This window comes from Ipomoea nil, unplaced genomic scaffold, assembly GCF_001879475.1.
Source record: "Ipomoea nil cultivar Tokyo-kokei standard unplaced genomic scaffold, Asagao_1.1 scaffold2537, whole genome shotgun sequence".
Taxonomy (NCBI): Eukaryota; Viridiplantae; Streptophyta; class Magnoliopsida; order Solanales; family Convolvulaceae; genus Ipomoea; species Ipomoea nil.
In genome coordinates, this window is record NW_017618965.1 from 1,949,476 (window position 1) to 1,967,828 (window position 18,353).

Consider the following 18,353-nt stretch of genomic DNA (forward strand, 5'->3'; position numbering starts at 1 on the left):
CGCAATGCAAAATTGAGAATGAGCAATAGTCAAGGGAACATTTTGGAAAAAAACTCCTTGCTGTACTGACCTTATTTCTAATGCTACCAGTGTAATCAAATATAGCATGCATGATTATTGTATCTAATACAATAAACTATACTGATTGACACATTTAAAAACAACTTAATTTTGAAATTTGAACAACTTTTTGTATTTTCTTTAATTTGATAAATCGAGTTTTTGAGCTTCGCTTGACTATATTCTAAACCGTATAGTTATTGTGTGGACCACTGTCCAAAAACAATTTCGTTTTGCGTAATCTTTTTTTTTTACGCAACCCACTGCAACATCCATTTTTATGACTTATAATGTACATTATTCTAAAGCATACTGTACACTATTCTAACTCATAAAGTACATTATCTTACTCCAAAAGTTTCATTATTCTAAACACATAATGTACATTATTCTAACACATAAAATTCAACGACGTCGTTTTGGACCGTAGTCCACACAATAATTTTACCCTCATGAGGAGATAAATTGAGTTAATCTAATTTGAAGGTTCAACACCAAATTGTACACTTCTGTGTAATAAGCACAACCTAAACCCAAACTCCCAATATTCGTGTGGTAGGAAGCAAGTTTGTAGTGAGACTTTTGCATCTATTACATCATTGCCCTGAGGCAACATAACTTTCCGTATTACATTTGGTAAAACTAAAAGGTAGCATTATATTTTCTTAAAGAAATTAGTTTATCCTTTTGAATTAAACCTAATTTAATTAGAAATATAAATATAATTTTCCGTATTACATTTCGTAAAAATAGAAGCTAGCATGCATTTATTTGCCCAAGGAAATTAGTTTGTTGTTTTGAATTAGTCCATTGCCTACATGTCTATAAATAGAGACGGAAGCCCTTTAGGATAGAGAACACAACAAAAAGAAAAACAAAGGAGAATATATAGACATATAACTAACAAGTGAAATTAAGGTTATCGTCAATGGAGAGAGTTGTTAAGCTGTGGTTGGTTTTGCTGGTCTCCTTTGTGGCTTCCGTGGCGGCGCAGAGCGCTTCCAACGTGAGGGCTACATACCATCTTTATAATCCTCAGAATATCAACTGGGATTTGAGGGCGGCGAGCGCCTACTGCGCCACTTGGGATGCAAACAAGCCGCTAGAGTGGCGGAAGAAGTATGGGTGGACTGCCTTTTGTGGCCCTGCGGGAGCTCATGGCCAGGCATCTTGTGGCAAGTGTCTAAGGGTATTCAACTATCTCTCTCATCTTACTCGTAAGGAAAAATCACACTTTTCGTTCATAAGTTATAGAGTAATTCTAGAATTCTTTTCTAATTATTGGCCGTGCTCACTTTTCACCTCTAAACTATCACTGGCGTTTCGTCCTTTTATTAACTTTTTGTCCCTACCTAAGCTATACTAACGTTGCAAATTTCGTCCCTAATTTTTTGTTCGTAAAAGGATGAAAAGTGTCCGCAATGCTAATGATAGTTTAGGGATGAAAAGTGAACACCACCGACTATTAGGGATGAATTCTATAATTACTCCTTAACTTATAGATAAAAAGTGCAATTTTTTTTTTTTAAATAATAATAATTGTACTTAAGTTATAAATCGAAGTTAAATTCAATTTATAATTATCATGAGTTGCAATTTTTGCTTTGAAATAGTCATAAAAGTGATTATTTTTGTCATTTAGATGATCAAAATAGTTATTTGTGGAAGTTATATTTTTGGCCCCTAATATTTTTTTGAATGATGAAAACAGAATTTCTGTGACTACATAAAGTCAAAATTTTAATTCCTGATAATTAAGAACTAAACCATGCACATTCAGAAAAAAAAAAAAAAAAAAAAAAAAAAAAGGACTAAACCAAGCTATTTTTCATAAAAATCAAACTATTTTTCCTTTAACATTTTCAATTGACTTCAATTTTCCACCATCTCCCAATCAACACTAGAAATCTGAAAAATAATTTTCAGAAATCATTTTTCGGATTTATAAACACACCCTAAAGCATTGATTTAGTGGTATATATATTTCAGAGTTATGCTACATTTCCTAGCGTAATTCACTTTCTATTTTTTTTACCATTATAATTCATTTAAAATATAAATGGATCGCTAATTGACTAATATTATACCATTATATATTTTTATCGAGTCACCCATCCTGATCGATTGAAGGTGTTAGCTCTAGGCGATGATGGACAAGATTGTGTAGCTACTACCAATGCCTTCTACAGAGAGGTTTCAATAATGTGTAAATAAAATCGTTGATATTATATATTTTTTTAAATGACAAAATTGTTATATATATAGACAAAAAAAAATATCCTCCATACAAATGAATTAAGATAGCAATTCATTCATATAACTGAGTTGCTAGAGAACGAACACATTTGTCTAATTTATAAAAAAAAAATACTAAACAATGATAAATAAAATTTCCAAAGTTACAACACTGCATGCATACATCTATACATTAACTATTAATTTGAACAGTTATTTGCTTAAATTCAAATAATGATAATATAAAAACACATAAATGATCTAACCTATATATTCAATTGCACTATATAATATTTGATGTTCTAATTTAAATAATTATATATCGATCCAAATATTCTTAATATATTACAACAAATCTGATCTATTCCGGATATATATATATATATATATATATATATATATATATATATATATGTATGTATATATATATATATATATATATATATATATATATATATATATAACGTAAATGAAACAAAATTGAAAGTTCCTTATATTTCTCATTTTAATATGCACATGCAGGTTAAAAATAGGGATGGCGGAGCCCAAGAAATGGTGAGGATCGTTGATCAATGTGCCAACGGAGGGCTGGATTTGGACGTGAACGTGTTTAATCGTTTGGATAAAAACAGGCAGGGATACGCTAAGGGGCACCTCATGGTTGACTACCAATTCGTCGCCTGTTAATTAAAACCATTCCAATATTCTCATGCCATTAACAACTATGTGATGTTGTAGAATAAAAGTGGCCTGGATGAGCTTTTTGTGACGATTTGTATCAAAAAGTAATCCCGTATTGTGATATGTACAATAATAAAAGGCAATGAGAAATAACCCCGTATTATGCTATAGAATAAAAGGCTGAGCTTTTGTGACGATTTTGCATTTTTTTCATTCTGATGCATAAAGCTAAGGATTAGATAAAGAAAGTTACAAGAACAGAAAGATCACTAAGTTAGACTTGCATTTTTGTGACGATTCCGGCCTGCTACGTACATTTGAGAGTAAACATGGATTATTAAAAGAAAAAAAATAAATAAAAATTAGGGGGTGACTTACTGAGTTACTAACTTTCATATGAAAAAATAGCAATAAAATAAAAAATTTCCTTCAAAGATAGCAAATTAGCAACGCAAGCACTGAATTGATGGAAATTTAATTTGTTGCATAATTAGTCAAAATTTCCATCTAAGATAAGATAAATATGCAATGAATGCACACCACCCAAGCATTGAAGTTTCAGGTCTTGAAGTCAATGTCAAGATTCATCATTATCTAGAAAAAAAAATCTATTTTAAACCACCATCTAGAAGAGAACTTGAGATCCATTGTGTAAAATAACTAGGATAAAAATCTGTATTATTCAACCATAATCTAGAAGAGAACTTGTATGTTGCAAAACAATACCACTGACTTATTATACTTGTTATACACATGTTATTGAGGTTATATCAAGTACTATGAGCGCTTATGCCAATAATATTGAGTACAACTAGGCATTGTATATGTAATTATATACCTGCTATAAAAGACACTAGCTATAACAATGGACCTTGAAAAAAAAACTAATTTTGAAATAAAAACATAACTTTATTTCGGTATCACATTTGGTATTTTGACAGCCAACGAGAGCAGGCATTTAGCTTTCTTAATTTGAGTCAGTCAGTTATGGGTAACTTAGACTGGATGGTTTACCACTTTGAGATACTTTGCCAACTAGGATCGCAAGGCGAGATTTACCTAATACACATCATCGGGTAGTAACTATTGTTTCCTACATCACCCAAAAGTTAAAAATTTTCCTTAAAGAAATTAGTTTGTCATTTTGAATTAAACCTATTTTAGAAATATAAATATAATTTTCCGCATTACATTCGGTAAAAGTAGAAGCTAGCATACATTTTCCTTTAAAAAAGAAAATAGTTTGTCCCTTTGAATTAGTCCAGACCCTACCATCTCGGCAACAAACTTATTAAATCCGTGAAACAGTTCTGGTCAATATGGATAAGTATACTCAAGCTCGACCCTGGGCAAGGGCAGACTGGGCCCTTGCCTAGGACCCATGCTAGGAAGGGCCCCTACTCCACCCCACTATGTTTTATTTATACTATAGTGTTCTTATATAGGTATTTGATATACATTAATATTATCAAATTGTTAGTTAGCCTAAATGGTAAGATTCTTTGTTTGTATGTTAATGGTTGTGGTTTAACCTAAAAGAAAAAGTATTTATAAATATAATACCAATACCAATATAGAAGATATGTGTTTTTTATTCGAACTATTTTATCAAATTAATTATGTTTAATATTTTATTATGAATATCTTTTATCGCATTTAAAGTGTTTTGATTTATTATTCTCAATAATTAAGATTTCATGCACTGCTCTTGTTTATAAGTTTTGTTTTATAAATTTTTAATAATAATTACTTTATTTTTTTTATAATAATAATAATGTGATTGCGTATAAGCTTATTTGGTTTCAAATTGTTTATTCGTTTTTATAAACTATACTAGTATTTCTAATGCGCGATGCGCAAAAAATAGGTTCTCAATATTAATATTTTATATTAAAATTTTAAATTTATTTAAATTTTAGATATTTAAATTATTATAAATAATAATAATAATAATAATAATAATAATAATAATAATAATAATAATAATAATAATGTAAAACATTTCTATAAATTTAATATTTATATTTTAAGAAATAACTAACATATAACCCACTTTCAAAAAAAAAAAACTAACATATAACCCTAATATATAATGTGTACATTATTATTATTATTATTATTATTATTATTATTATTATTATTATTATTATTGAAAATAAGAAAATATATGGTGGATGCATGTGCATGGTAGCAATAGTGAAAAAGATAACGGAAGTTATAACGGTAGGGTATGTTTGTCCAATATATTATATAGTACAACATTTATAGCATAATGCATCATAAAACTTAATAGAAAAAACGGACATAAATAATGAAGGGTATAACCTTCACCCACACTTATTATGTTTTTAGATTTAGATTAGAATTGTTTATTTTTGAAGGCACTGATACAGTTATTGATTATTTTGGATTTAGGAAAACATATAGAATTGTTTTCATGTGTATATAAGATAGTTAAAAACTTTTTAATCTTATTTCAAGTTATTTGACATTAGTATTTTCATGGCCGGATTTTGGGGCATGCAAGATGGGCAACAACACAGGACCTCAATTTTTAGAGGGCCTAATATTTACATCGTTCATACTTATTTGAAAAAATCATATATTTTACAGTAGGAACTGTGATTTTTTGCATTCAACTGGTGTTACACCGTTCATACTTATTTGAAATAAAAATCTTATATTTTACAGTATTGGTTTTAAAGGTTGCGGTTATACTTTATAGGGTCTCATTTATTTATAAGACGGGGCCACGCATTAAAAAAAAAAAAAAAAACCAGCCTATTTTTTGACACGCATTTCATGTAGGGCCTATTTTTGATGCTACGCCCCGGGCCTAGCTATAAAATGATAGGACCGGCCCTGGTAATACTTATATTGAAAAATGTAATACTAATCAAGAATAAAGTGTTTATTACATATATGAGAAAGTGTAATATTTTTGAAAAAAAATGTAATAATTTTACATTTACTCTCTTTGTCCCATTTTGTTACTATTCATTGATCAAACCAATTCTTTCTTCATTGTTTATTCTCTTTAGTAATTTTAATTATTTTTAAATTTGATTTTTTTGTGTGTTTAATACTACTTGCAATGTAGTTTCTAAATTTATATTTTATATACTAATATTGAACTTAATATTATGGAAAAATTGAATACAAAATAATTTCAGTCAAACCTCATTAATTGAACCAGACAAACAAAATGGGACGGGGGTACATTTTTTTCTCATAAGTATTACATTTTCTCTTATAAGTAACACACAATTGCCAATATTACTTAAAAGGAAAAGTGTAATACTTTTGATGAAAAATGTAAAAATATTACATTTTTCTTCAAAAATATTATACTTTCCCTTATAAATAATAAATACTTTATTACCAATTAGTATTATATTTCTACTATATTAACTTGAGATAGTCTCACAAGTGTGACCCACCATCTACATGTCTACAAATAAACACAACCCTTTAGGATAGACACAACAAAAAGAAAACAAAGGAGAGTATGCATAATAAGTTAAAGGATATTGATGGATTTAATTAATCCGGATAGCCCGAACTAATAAACCCGATAAAGAACGGATAATGTAAAAGGATAGTAAATAAGTAAAACGATATTGTAAGGTCGAGGAGACCGTATATCGTATTAGATAATGAGTAGCAAGCTATTACACAAATAGGATAATGTTGTTACAATTGGTAGTTTAGGACCAAAGGAAGAACATGATCTTAACAAGACAATTACAAGGCTATTTATGCAAAGGAAATCCCTACCAATTAGTGCTAAATTAGTGGCGGGCCACGGGACTAAGTCCAAGCCCATGTGGTAGGCCGTGAGACTAAGTCAAGGCCCATCATTCTGGGCCCGGAGGTAGGCTCCGGGCTTGAGATTCTTCTTGGGCTGCTCGGGTTATACATTCCCGAACCCCAGGTCTCTATTATTATTGGGCCATTTCCAATATATCCATCTTCAGTCCCCCACTCTCTGAGTTGCGAGAAGTCGACAACGAGAGAGAGTAAACGCTTGACCCAATTGAAACTGCTCGGGGCTCCATGCTTGGATGAATGCTTCAAGGTCAACTTGAAAAAAATTTCGCTTATTCCAACACCTTTTAAGCTTTTAGCTTTGTGATCTGAGTCCTCTCCGTTCGAGAGCGGGCTTTCTGGACGACGCGGGGTCGCTAATTAGATTTTTGCTCGCATGATTTTATTTTATTTTTTACGTAATATGTAGTTATTTGGCCAAGGGTACTCTTGGTCCAAAAACTCTTCCGCTGGAGTTAGTACGTGAGGTCGGACCTCGTGCCCCCTTAGGGTGATAGCCCTTCGACCTCAGTCATTTGAAACCGGGCCGTTAGGCTCTTCCGTCGGGGTTGGTACGCGAGGTCGGACCTCGTGTCCCCTTAGGGTGATAGCCCTTCGACCCGAGTCATTTGACACCGGGCCGTTAGGCTCTTCCATCGGGGTTGGTACGCGAGGTCGGACCTCGTGCCCCCTTAGGGTGGTAGCCCTTCGACCCGAATCATTTGACACCATGCCGTTACGCTCTTCCGTCGGGGTTGGTACGCGAGGTCAGACCTCATGCCCCCTTAGGGTGATGTTAACGTTTCCGTGCCCGAGCCGGGGGCTTGACCACGGAAAGGTTCTTCCGTCGGGTAGCTAGCGGGTGCGGATCCGGTGCTGGCCCTTAGGGAATGCATTGAGTGAGCAATATACATGTTTTTTTTTTCATTTTTACAATCGGAATTGGCCCGTCGACCGTGGCCTGGATGACACAGTTTGCAATGATCCGAAACCGTTGGTCCCAATCTCTCCCCCTTTGGAAGGGTAAAATTTACCAAACTCGGACTAATTTTGCAATAAAAAAAAATACTTCATTATAATAAAATAAATTGTTAGTCGGACCAACGTGCATGAAATAGACCAATAATAGGCGCTTCCATTAAACCGTGACCAGTGACGGACCCTGTATCACCGCTAGGGAATGTCTAAGTCGGGGCCGGCGTGCACGACCGTGACCATAGACAAACCACTATATTTAGTTAAATAATCCGAAGTGCCCACATGGCATTCCAATGAAAGGAAATCATATCACAATTCTTCCACAGCTACACCACACCTATATTTCAGTCTCCATTGAGCTGTTGTAGCCGGGCGACTAGAGGTATTGTGAGTACTCTATTTCTCTCATATGTAAACTTGTGATCGCGACGCTGCCACGTAGTCACATACACATCATTTTTATGTTCATCATTGGAAGGGGCAACAACAGGTATGAAATGAAGTGCATGGATGGCCAGTTGAGTTGAGGTGCGTATGATGAGAACTGATTGTATTATATTTTATGAATTTAATTACAATGAGATTAGATGATGTGAATATATAGAATAGAGAGTCACAGTGTGACAATGATAAGAAGTCGAGAGTCACAGTGTGACAAGGATAAGAAGTTCTAAACAGACTCATATACATAGAGTCCTAATACTCCCCCTCAAGCACAATGTATACTAGTAACCTGTAGCTTGTCCCTTAAGAAAGAAAATCTAGGTCTAGACAGAGCTTTGGTGAAGATATCAGCAAGTTGATCCTTTGTGGAGATGAAGTTGACTTGGATATCGCCCGAAGCTACTCGATCACGAACAAAATGATAATCAATCTCCACATGCTTGGTGCGCGCATGAAAGATTGGATTGGCACTCATATATGTAGCTCCTAGATTATCACACCATAATTTTGGAATGGAAATACCCGGAATCTGTATCTCACGCAATAATGACATAATCCATAGAACCTCAGCACAAACATCTGCAAGAGCTTTGTATTCAGCCTCAGTGGATGACCTGGCAACAGTTCTCTGTTTCTTGCAAACCCATGATATAAGATTACTCCCCAAGAAAACAGCAAAACCACTCGTGGATTTTCGATCGACAGGACAACCAGCCCAATCAGAATCAGAGAAAGCATGAATGTCTCTAGATGAGCACCGTCGTATGCGTAAACCATGATCAACTGTTCCCTTAACATACCTGAGTACCCGTTTGAGCTGCTCCCAGTGTGATATGGTGGGGGCATGCATATGCTGGCATAACTGATTAACTGCAAAGGATAGGTCAGGTCGTGTGACAGTGAGATATTGCAGTGCTCCAGCTAGACTCCTGTACTGTGTTGGATCATCATATAGATCTGAATTGAAGGGGACAGTTTTCGAGACAGAGATAGGTGTAGAAAGGGGTTTGCATTCAGACATTCCAGCCCGTTTTAAAATATCATTCATATACCGTTGTTGAGATAAAATAATCCCATTGTCACTCTTAACTGTTTCAATACCCAGAAAAAAATTTGGTTCACCAAGATCTCTGATTTTGAATGTAGCAGACAGTTTGGACAAGAGCTGAGACATAATACCTTGATCACTTCCCATTACAAGAATGTCATCCACGTACACCAGTAGATAAACCAAAGCAGAGTCTTTAGAGTAATAGAATAGAGAGACATCTGACTTGGATGCTTGAAAGCCAACCGATAGTAAGAACGTATGTAGTCGATTAAACCAAGCTCTGGGAGCTTGTTTTAACCCATACAGAGATCTTTTTAACAAACAAACATGATTCGGGAAGTTAGCATCAATATAACCAGGGCGTTGCTTCATATAAACTGTTTCAGCCAGATTACCATTCAGAAAAGCATTATGAACATCTAGCTGTTTGATAGACCACCCAGATGATAAAGCTAGAGATAGAAGGAGTCTTACAGTCGTAGGCTTTACCACTGGACTAAAAGTGTCGAAGAAGTCCTGACCTGGAACCTGATTAAAACCTTTCGCAACCAGTCTGGCTTTATGCCTTTCAATAGCACCATCAGCCTTTCTCTTCATACGAAACACCCATTTACAGCCAATAATATTCATACCTGCAGTGGGTGGAACTAGAGACCAAGTGTGGTTATGCAGGAGAGCATTGAATTCTTGGTCCATGGCTTCACGCCACTCAGGATATTTGACAGCTTGAGAGTAACATGTGGGTTCCGTGGGATGCACTTGAGCTGCTAGAGCAAAAAGAGGAGCATCTGCGTTGCTGCGAGTGGCCATAGAGTGAGTACGGACATTGGGCCTGATGGACCGCCCACGTGGACGGCCTCGCCGGCGAGCAACAAGCTCTATAGGATCACCCGACGAGGCAGCCTGTCCAGGATCCACGGCTGGTTCGAATGAAGGAGGTAGCGGCGGTTCTGGTAGCTCATCATTGGACACGGCAGGAATAGGTGTGCTGTGACTGAGAACAGATTCCGCCCAAGGTCCAGAAAACAGAGTAGATAGATCCTGCAAAGAAGTTTTAGTAGCAAAGGGGAAAACTTCTTCATCAAATCTGACATGCCTGCATGTGTAAATCTTATTAGTATGTAAGTCCATGCATCTGTACCCCCTAAAGGACTCAGGATAACCTAGGAAGACACATGGAGAAGACCTGTATGACATCTTATGACGATTATATGGTCGAAGATGAGGGTAGCATAAACACCCAAAGACACGAAGAAAAAGATAGGAAGGAGGGGATTTATGTAACAGGAGATGAGGACTGGAGTTATTTAATACAGAAGATGGCATTCTGTTAATTAAATAGACAGCAGTCTCAAAGGCAAAATCCCAAAATTTCAAAGGAACAGAGGCATGAGCTAGAAGAGCCAGACCAGTTTCAACAATGTGACGATGTTTTCGTTCAACACGACCATTCTGTTCATGTGTATAGGCACAGGATTGTCTATGTTGAATTCCTAATTGAACAAACAAAGAATGCAATTTTTTGTACTCAACACCTAAATCAGACTGAATGGCCTTTATTTTGCAATTAAAGGACCGTTCAACAAGAGTACGAAATTTATCAAAGATGACATAAAGATCAGACTTTAATTTCATAGGAAAGAACCATGTATAACAGGAATAGTCATCCACAAAGATCACAGAATAACGGAAGCCAGAAGTAGATAAAGTGGGCGCAGGACCCCAAATGTCTGTGTAAATAAGATCTAGGACTTGAGAACTAGAGGAAGCAACACGGGGGAGGGGAAAACGCGCAGATTTGCCTAATTGACATGCATTTCATAAAGAATTATGACAACGAATATTATCACGAGACCCACTAACCAAACAAGAACGAAGTATATGGCTAAGAACACGGTTATGAGGATGACCTAGACGATTGTGCCAAGTGGAAGCTGAGGCACGAGCGGAAATAAACGCTGACGGAGACGAACTAGGTAATGAAAGTGTGTATAGTCCCCCCGAACTATTGCCCCGAAGAAGTATTTCCTTGGTATTGATATCTTTTACAACAAAAAGGGAGGGGTGAAACTCAAAAAAGACTTTATTATCGGATGCAAACTTCTGAACAGATAATAAAGAATTAGACAAACGCGGAACGTGAAGTATATCAGAAAATGTAAATGATCTAGAAGGGGTATTAAAAGAGGCATGGCCAACATGACTAATAGATAAACCCATACCGTCACCGACACGTAAAGTGTCATTACCAGTGTACTTCTCCGATGTAGAAAGGGCAGCGATGTTCGGAGTTGCATGATTTGCGGCTCCAGTGTCCGGAACCCAAGTATGAGAATTTGACGAGGTTTTAGCAACTAAACCATTCTGAAACACCAAATTAGCCTGAGAACCCGGAGCCCCTGAATATCGCCGAAAATAGTTGACTCCCGTGTGACCGAAACTTTTGCAAATTTGACAAGGATCATTATAGCGCCAAAAACAATTGACTCCTGTGTGGCCGAAACCTTTACAGATTTGACACGGATCATCGAAGCCACGTTGCTGACCTCCACGGTAATTAAGGTTGCCATCGCAGCGCTGCATCTTCTTAATTTTATGAATCACAAAACCCTAGCTAACTGATACCAGATGAGAACTGATTGTATTATATTTTCTGAACTTAATTACAATGAGATCAGATGATGTGAATATATAGAATAGAGAGTCACAGTGTGACAATGATAAGAAGTAGAGAGTCACAGTGTGACAAGGATAAGAAGTTCTAAACAGACTCATATACATAGAGTCCTAATAGTGCGTGGATGTACTTTTGCATTCATTCTGCTATTTAGTGTCTTAAATAGCTTAATAGCTATTGAGAGTTTTGATGCAGATCCAGTAAGTATAATAATTCTTGCATCCTTCTTTAATTTGTAGGTAAACTCCAGGAACAAAGATTAGATAAATTAAACTTACGTGTCAAATTTCCATGTCGTCATGACCAACACCATACCGCACCTGCGTTCTGCACCCTGGAGCCTTTAGATTTTTATCACACAGAATTGACTCTTCATTAGGCTAACTTGTCAATGAATTGAAGTACCGGCGACAGTACGTCTTACTACGTCCCAAAAAGAAAAGCAGTATGCTGACATACTACTCGCAAACAAACTTATATCAACGGCCTCTCTAAATCAAATGCTTCGAACTCAACAAATCCAAATTAAAAGAGGTCATTCAAGCCGCTTTCAACGTCACCACTGATGACATTCGGCGTACCATGCACCATCCCATCATTTTAAACGATCTCCGATCGAGATGATAAGTACCCGGAGATCAGAGCGGCGAGTGTTCTAGGGGTGCAAAGCTGCAAACGCGTCTCCTCCCCGGTTCAAGTCAGCAAGACAACAGATTCTTCTAGATTAAACACATCATCAGCGAGTTTTGATCTTGAGCCTCGCTACAAAAATCCTTTTTGGTCCAATCCAGATAATCATGTAGAGCTTCCAGATCGCACGACGAAGAAGACTAGCAACGTAACAGGCCGGTTGCACATTAGCGACAACGGAGAAGTGGGCCCGCCGGTGGGAGCCACCGATTCCTCAGAACTCGTCGTTATCGATACATGACTCGGCATCCGATCCCCCACCGCAACTAAGCCTATTTCTCTTATCCGTTCTGGATTCTTGGTTCTGAGAATATATCCATGAGTGCACCAGTTCAAAATGGCTGGCAGACCTAAACGCGAAATCCAGGATAACTGCGGAGAAATCGAGTTCAAACCCCATCCAGCTTGCAGAACCGGCGCAAAATACCTGTGAAACGATCGAGACCCTCTATCTGGTCTTGCCATTCCCCATTTTTCCAGCATTAGTTTCTATTTTCCTCTACTGTTGCCAGCGGCGCGCTAACGGTAGCCGCGGGAGTATCCATGGTGTTCGCCGACAGATTCAGGAGGCAATTCTTCTTCCTGTAAGCCAGCGCGGAGATGATTTACATCTTGCAGTGGCCACGGATCTTGCCTTGAAGTCCGGGGGAGGCGAAAACCCTCCAAAAGAGATCGTGATCTTCTTGATATTTTCTATCCACGCGTTTGTTCTGGTGCACTGGATGCCGCGGCAACAGTGGATCGCATCCGCGATTATCCTTTAAAGAAGATCAAAGAAACTTAAGCGTAGGAACTCCACACTATCGTGCCCATCGCCACTCGATCATATGGTTGCCGGAATGCATGCAGATCTATAGGCGGTCTAGCAAACGATGAAGCCGCGGTTGTTGGAAATGACGGTGACATCCATTGCATGCCACCTCTGATCAGCAACTTTCGGTAATTAACCAAAACTTATATAGTAACTATGGTGGATGGTGATAGCTCGGAACCAGGGTCTCCCTAGTCAAGACAAAACCATCACCACGCACGACTAGAAAGGTGATACGGAGTCTGCAACACACACGGCGAGTATTAACTTACCACCTCGCCGGTCAAACCGTAATTGCAAGAACAAACAGGATGACTCATTTATTTATGGGTAAATGAATGGTTTGGCAGATCTCTAGTGCAAACAATGACAGCTATGCATGCATGGAAGATATAAATGGTCCTTAACAAATTCCCTTGAGCAAGCCAATTGTCTCTATGAAGTTATTTCCTCTAGTTATTTACTTTAAATTATGTTATTTAATTTTTGTTCTTTTCCCGTAGCAACATGCACCTTTAAATACAGTGTACAAGGCAAAAGAATGGAAGAGAATTATCACTGGTTTCTTTCTTTCATTATCTTTGGTTTAATCTTGGAGTTGCGTACACTCGAAGTACGAATTGAAGTGGAGTTTGTTCTTGCTCAAAAGAATATTTGGATACCCAGGCATATCAACTGGTGCTTTCATCCCGAACTTACGTGGCGGAAAACAACACCTCGGACCAAGTCCCGGTTGAGGACCCGATCACAGACCTTCGAAATCAACTATGGGAACAGGCCCTTTTTCAGCACCAAATAACCCAAGTTCTGCAACGTTCCATCCAACAACTTGCTCAATCCATTGAATCTATGAAACTCTCTGTACCTCACCATTTCAAACCACCCAACAATGCCATGTTTACCTCCTCCACACCCCAAAATCACCCATCTGCTTCATTACCAACTGAACCAATTGCAAATACCTACAAACGCCATTTACCACTAAAAATTGATTTACCCAAATTTGATGGAGCCGACCCACACGGCTGGATTTTTCTAATGCAGGAATTCTTCGACTATCATAACACCCCGGAGGATCAACGGTTATCCTATGTTTCCTTCATGGTTAGCGGGGAAGCTTCAGAATGGCTCCGGTGGATGAAGAACAATAACTTATTGCGTTCGTGGCCTGAGTTTCTTGACCAAGTGCGGCTCCGGTTTGATTCCTCCCATTTTGAAGATTTTCTGGGCCGATTATCAAAGACTTGTCAAGCAACCACTGTCGCGGCATATCGGGCAGAATATGAGAACTTACTGAATAAAGCGACAAATGTCCCAGAAGTCGTTCTTATTTCTATGTTTGTGGCTGGTTTGAAATCCACCATACGTAGAGAGGTGCAACGCAACAATCCCCTCACACTCATCCAAGCTTTCTCGTTGGCATATGAAGTTGAAGTTCAACAAGGTGAATTACGGTACATGTTCCAGACTCATAACCCCCAAAAAAACATTCATCGAGGTCCTCCTCAATCACAACCACACCAAACTAGCCAAACTACCCCGAACCACCCTTCTCCCATAATTCCATTACAGTCTCATGCGCTGCACAAGAAAGCTCTTCCCATTGTTGTAACACCCCAGATTTTCAAGACATTTTAAGCTTATATAATAAAGGTAATATCTCATTACATCCCAAAGTATATCATAAGCGTACGGGGTGCTATGCCACACCTGGGCTAGAGAACCCAGGTGCACAGGCTGTCTAACTAATATCCATTGAAACACAATGCATAATATGGCACGCAGGCCGAAAGGGAAACTACTCTACTTCTACGCTCCAGTTCTAGCGCGCTCCAGTGCTCTAGTCCTCTGTGCCTGAAAGCCAAATATATCTGTTCAGCGAGAGATGCTGGTAACCCACTCCAACGCGTTGAAATACAATACATATAGAGATATATATAGATATACGAAAACCATTTTGAGCATGAAGATATACCCTACGAACACTAGCTTTAAAACCGGGAATGACTCGACAGATAAGGCCAGACACAAGCACAGTTATAACGAGCATATGCAGTTCACAACAGATAAGGCAGATAAGGCAAAGCATAAACAATGATCATAACCCAACATGAACAATCCCCAATATAAATCCCATAGTCACATCCCCCAAGACACTCGTAATCACAACTCGTCCATGTCACAACACATAACACACTTGTTGGCGCCACAGGACCAATCGCATGCCCATACATGAGGGTCAGCGCATATAGCTCTGACACGGCCCCGCAGCACCCTGCCCCGTATCGCAACAAGGAGGGGTCGATCGCAATCGACCGATGAACCGCAGCTCATCATAGTGTTTGATCGCAACCAAACAGTGGACCGCAGCCCAAGAGAATGTCATCTGACCGCAGCAAGGAAAAAGGACGAACCGCAGCTCGTATAGAAACGTTTGATCGCAACCAAACGGTGGACCGCAGCCCAAGAGTATCAATCTGACCGCAGCCAGCTTCTGAACCGCAGCTCAGGATAACCAATCCGATCGCAACCGAATTGGGGTAACACACACATAACACATAGCAAGCACATGCAACCCACATTACACATTAGGAAGGGGGAGAAAACGTATAACAAAACCTATGCGTGATCCATCACTTACTAAGAATAGTCCTAAGGGGTTCATACTTCTTCCACCTAGGTCAACGGGATACCAATTCAACTAGCATGCAATATAATAGACTCATAAACCTACGAACGGTACCTGAAACATCAAACTAGACATAGGCACGATAAACGGAGTCCGTTGGGACACCACGGGGAACATCAAACGGGGAAGCCGGGATCCCGGGTGGGATGAGTTTCCAGCGGGTAGCCGGTGGGTGGGGGCCACCCGCCGGCTGCCCGCCGGAGAATACTGTTCCGGGCAGCGGGTCGCCGGCGGGCAGCTGCCCCCCCGCCGGCCACCCGCTGCCGGGCGGTGCTTCACGGCCGTGGGTAGGTGGCGGGTCCCCTACCCCCCACCTACCCCTCACTGACTCTTTTCACACACTTTACGCCCCGGGAACCGTTGTGGAACCCGAAACCATGCTTAGACACTTTACAACGCAATTAACGACAACACGTAGACAATTAACGAATCAAATACAAGAAACGAACGACACATAACCTATCATGCTTTTCTAAATATAATCAACACCCAAACATGCGATTTCCCCACCCGATAATCCAAGAATAAGATCATACGATACAACCTAGGGTTTTAATCACTTTTATATCAACAAGAATACGGTTCGTCTTCTAATTGCAAGATTCGGTAAGAATAACACATAAACATCAAGAGCATCACACAATTATTAAGAACAACACATAATCATCAAGAACTCCATGTAATCATCAAGAATCTCCCAATATCAAGATTATCAAGATCCCTCATGGGATCATCACATCAAACATCAATAATAATCATCATATCTCGCCAATACACAATAATATGGGGGAAACCCTAAGGGGGAATTATAGCTATGAAAATAGGTTTTGTTGAGACATGGGTTACCTCTTAGCCTTAATTAATTCCTTGGCTATGAAGGATCTTTCTTTAAGCTTTCTTGATTTCTTGATTTCTCCTAAGGGGATCCTTGGAACTCTTTGGGTGGTGAGAGATTATTGTGGTGGGGATTCTTGGTGTCTCCTAAGTTCCCTATTTATATATTTAAGACTCCTAGTTAGGGCCTGAATGGTATGGGTTTACTAATTCTATTCCTTATAGGGCTAGGGCTTGTTTTAGGGATAAGGGTCCATGGTCCATAGTGGACCATATTAATTAAAGAGGATCCTAATCATAATCTGAATAGTAAAAGGCCTACTTCCTTTATTTCTAACAGGCTTAAGATTCTTATTCGGGCTAGGGTCCACGGTTCATGGTGGACCTTACTAATTAATTAAAGGTAAACCTAACATAATTAAATCATATTTAATTATTATTAACGGGATTAATTAAATAATTAATCCGGGATTGAAGGCCGTAACACGGGGTGTTACACTCTCCCCCCCTTACGAGAAGCTTCGTCCCCGAAGCTTGGAAATCATTGCAGGGTTAACGAGTCAAGAGAAGAACCGTGGTGCTATAGAGAAGGTATTCCACGGGGAAATTGTATACTTGCACGCCTATGTGTGTTGGGTTTTTGGGAACAATTAGGTTTACAGGGCTAAGAGAGTGGGTTTCAAACTTGAGGACACGGTGAATTCAGGAATTAGGATCGAGTTTTCGAGGTTGCAACTTAGGTTGTGAGGTTGCCACTTGTATGGAATCGTTAAAACATGGGATTGAGAATGGGGTCTGAAGGGTAGAAAGGGTTTTGAAATAAGAAAGGGGCCGATTTTCCGAGGGAGGGAAAGGAATTCGGCTAGGATGGGTTAAGGTTTTTCGATCCCAAGTGAATAATCTGGTTAGATGCTTTGATCACGATGCGCCGACGAGCTGGTGATCCTCCTTCCTTGGTGTTGGTGCTTGCTTGACTTTAAGATCCTTGTTAGACCTTGCTTCCCAGGCTAAGGTTTCATCCTTCTCTTCTTTCTTGAGGGAATTTCCCGTGGTGATTCAACACTTACTTCTTCAATGCGCCCAAGGTCTTGACCGAGTTGGGTCAACCAAGCCAATCTCTTAGGGCGCACTTCCCAAATTCTTCCCAAAGTCTCCTGGGGAGTCGATGGACTTTGGGTTGAATTTCTCTTCTTATTGAATTTCATCTCCTCTTTAGTGGATGAAATTCTTAGTAAGACTTCATGTCTTACCCGAGGTTCGGCATTGTTGTGCCCTGTTTGTGTTATTTTTAATGATGAAGGTGTCCTTGCGTGCCCTTTTTCTTTTAAAGCGCAGTCGGTTACCAAATCTCGTTGTGGGATGACTCGGCGACTTTACGAGTCACCTCATTTCCTTG

The 18,353-nt window shown here is 38.7% G+C and overlaps 1 protein-coding gene across 2 annotated transcripts; it reads left to right on the forward strand.

The window, feature by feature from the left end:
• Positions 1–935: 935 nt before the first annotated feature.
• Positions 936–15,376, forward strand: LOC109153784 (pathogenesis-related protein P2-like). Of its 2 annotated transcripts, XR_002049595.1 has the most exons (3): positions 936–1,249; positions 2,818–3,100; positions 15,366–15,376. XR_002049595.1 is itself a non-coding variant. In XM_019301647.1 (2 exons), exons 1-2 carry the CDS (start codon positions 989–991, stop codon positions 2,980–2,982), a joined length of 426 nt encoding a protein of 141 aa, XP_019157192.1. In that variant the 5' UTR covers positions 936–988; the 3' UTR covers positions 2,983–3,176. The 2 variants fall into 2 exon arrangements, 1 of the variants encoding a protein (XP_019157192.1); XM_019301647.1 differs by lacking the exon at positions 15,366–15,376 and having other exon boundaries at positions 2,818–3,176.
• Positions 15,377–18,353: the final 2,977 nt, after the last annotated feature.

Excerpts from the sequence above, each read along its gene's own strand:
- LOC109153784 (XM_019301647.1), top strand. The coding sequence starts at position 989 with ATGGAGAGAGTTGTTAAGCTGTGGTTGGTTTTGCTGGTCTCCTTTGTG. Across the intron at positions 1,250-2,817 it reads CTTGTGGCAAGTGTCTAAGG|GTTAAAAATAGGGATGGCGG; the intron begins GTATTCAACTAT and ends ATGCACATGCAG.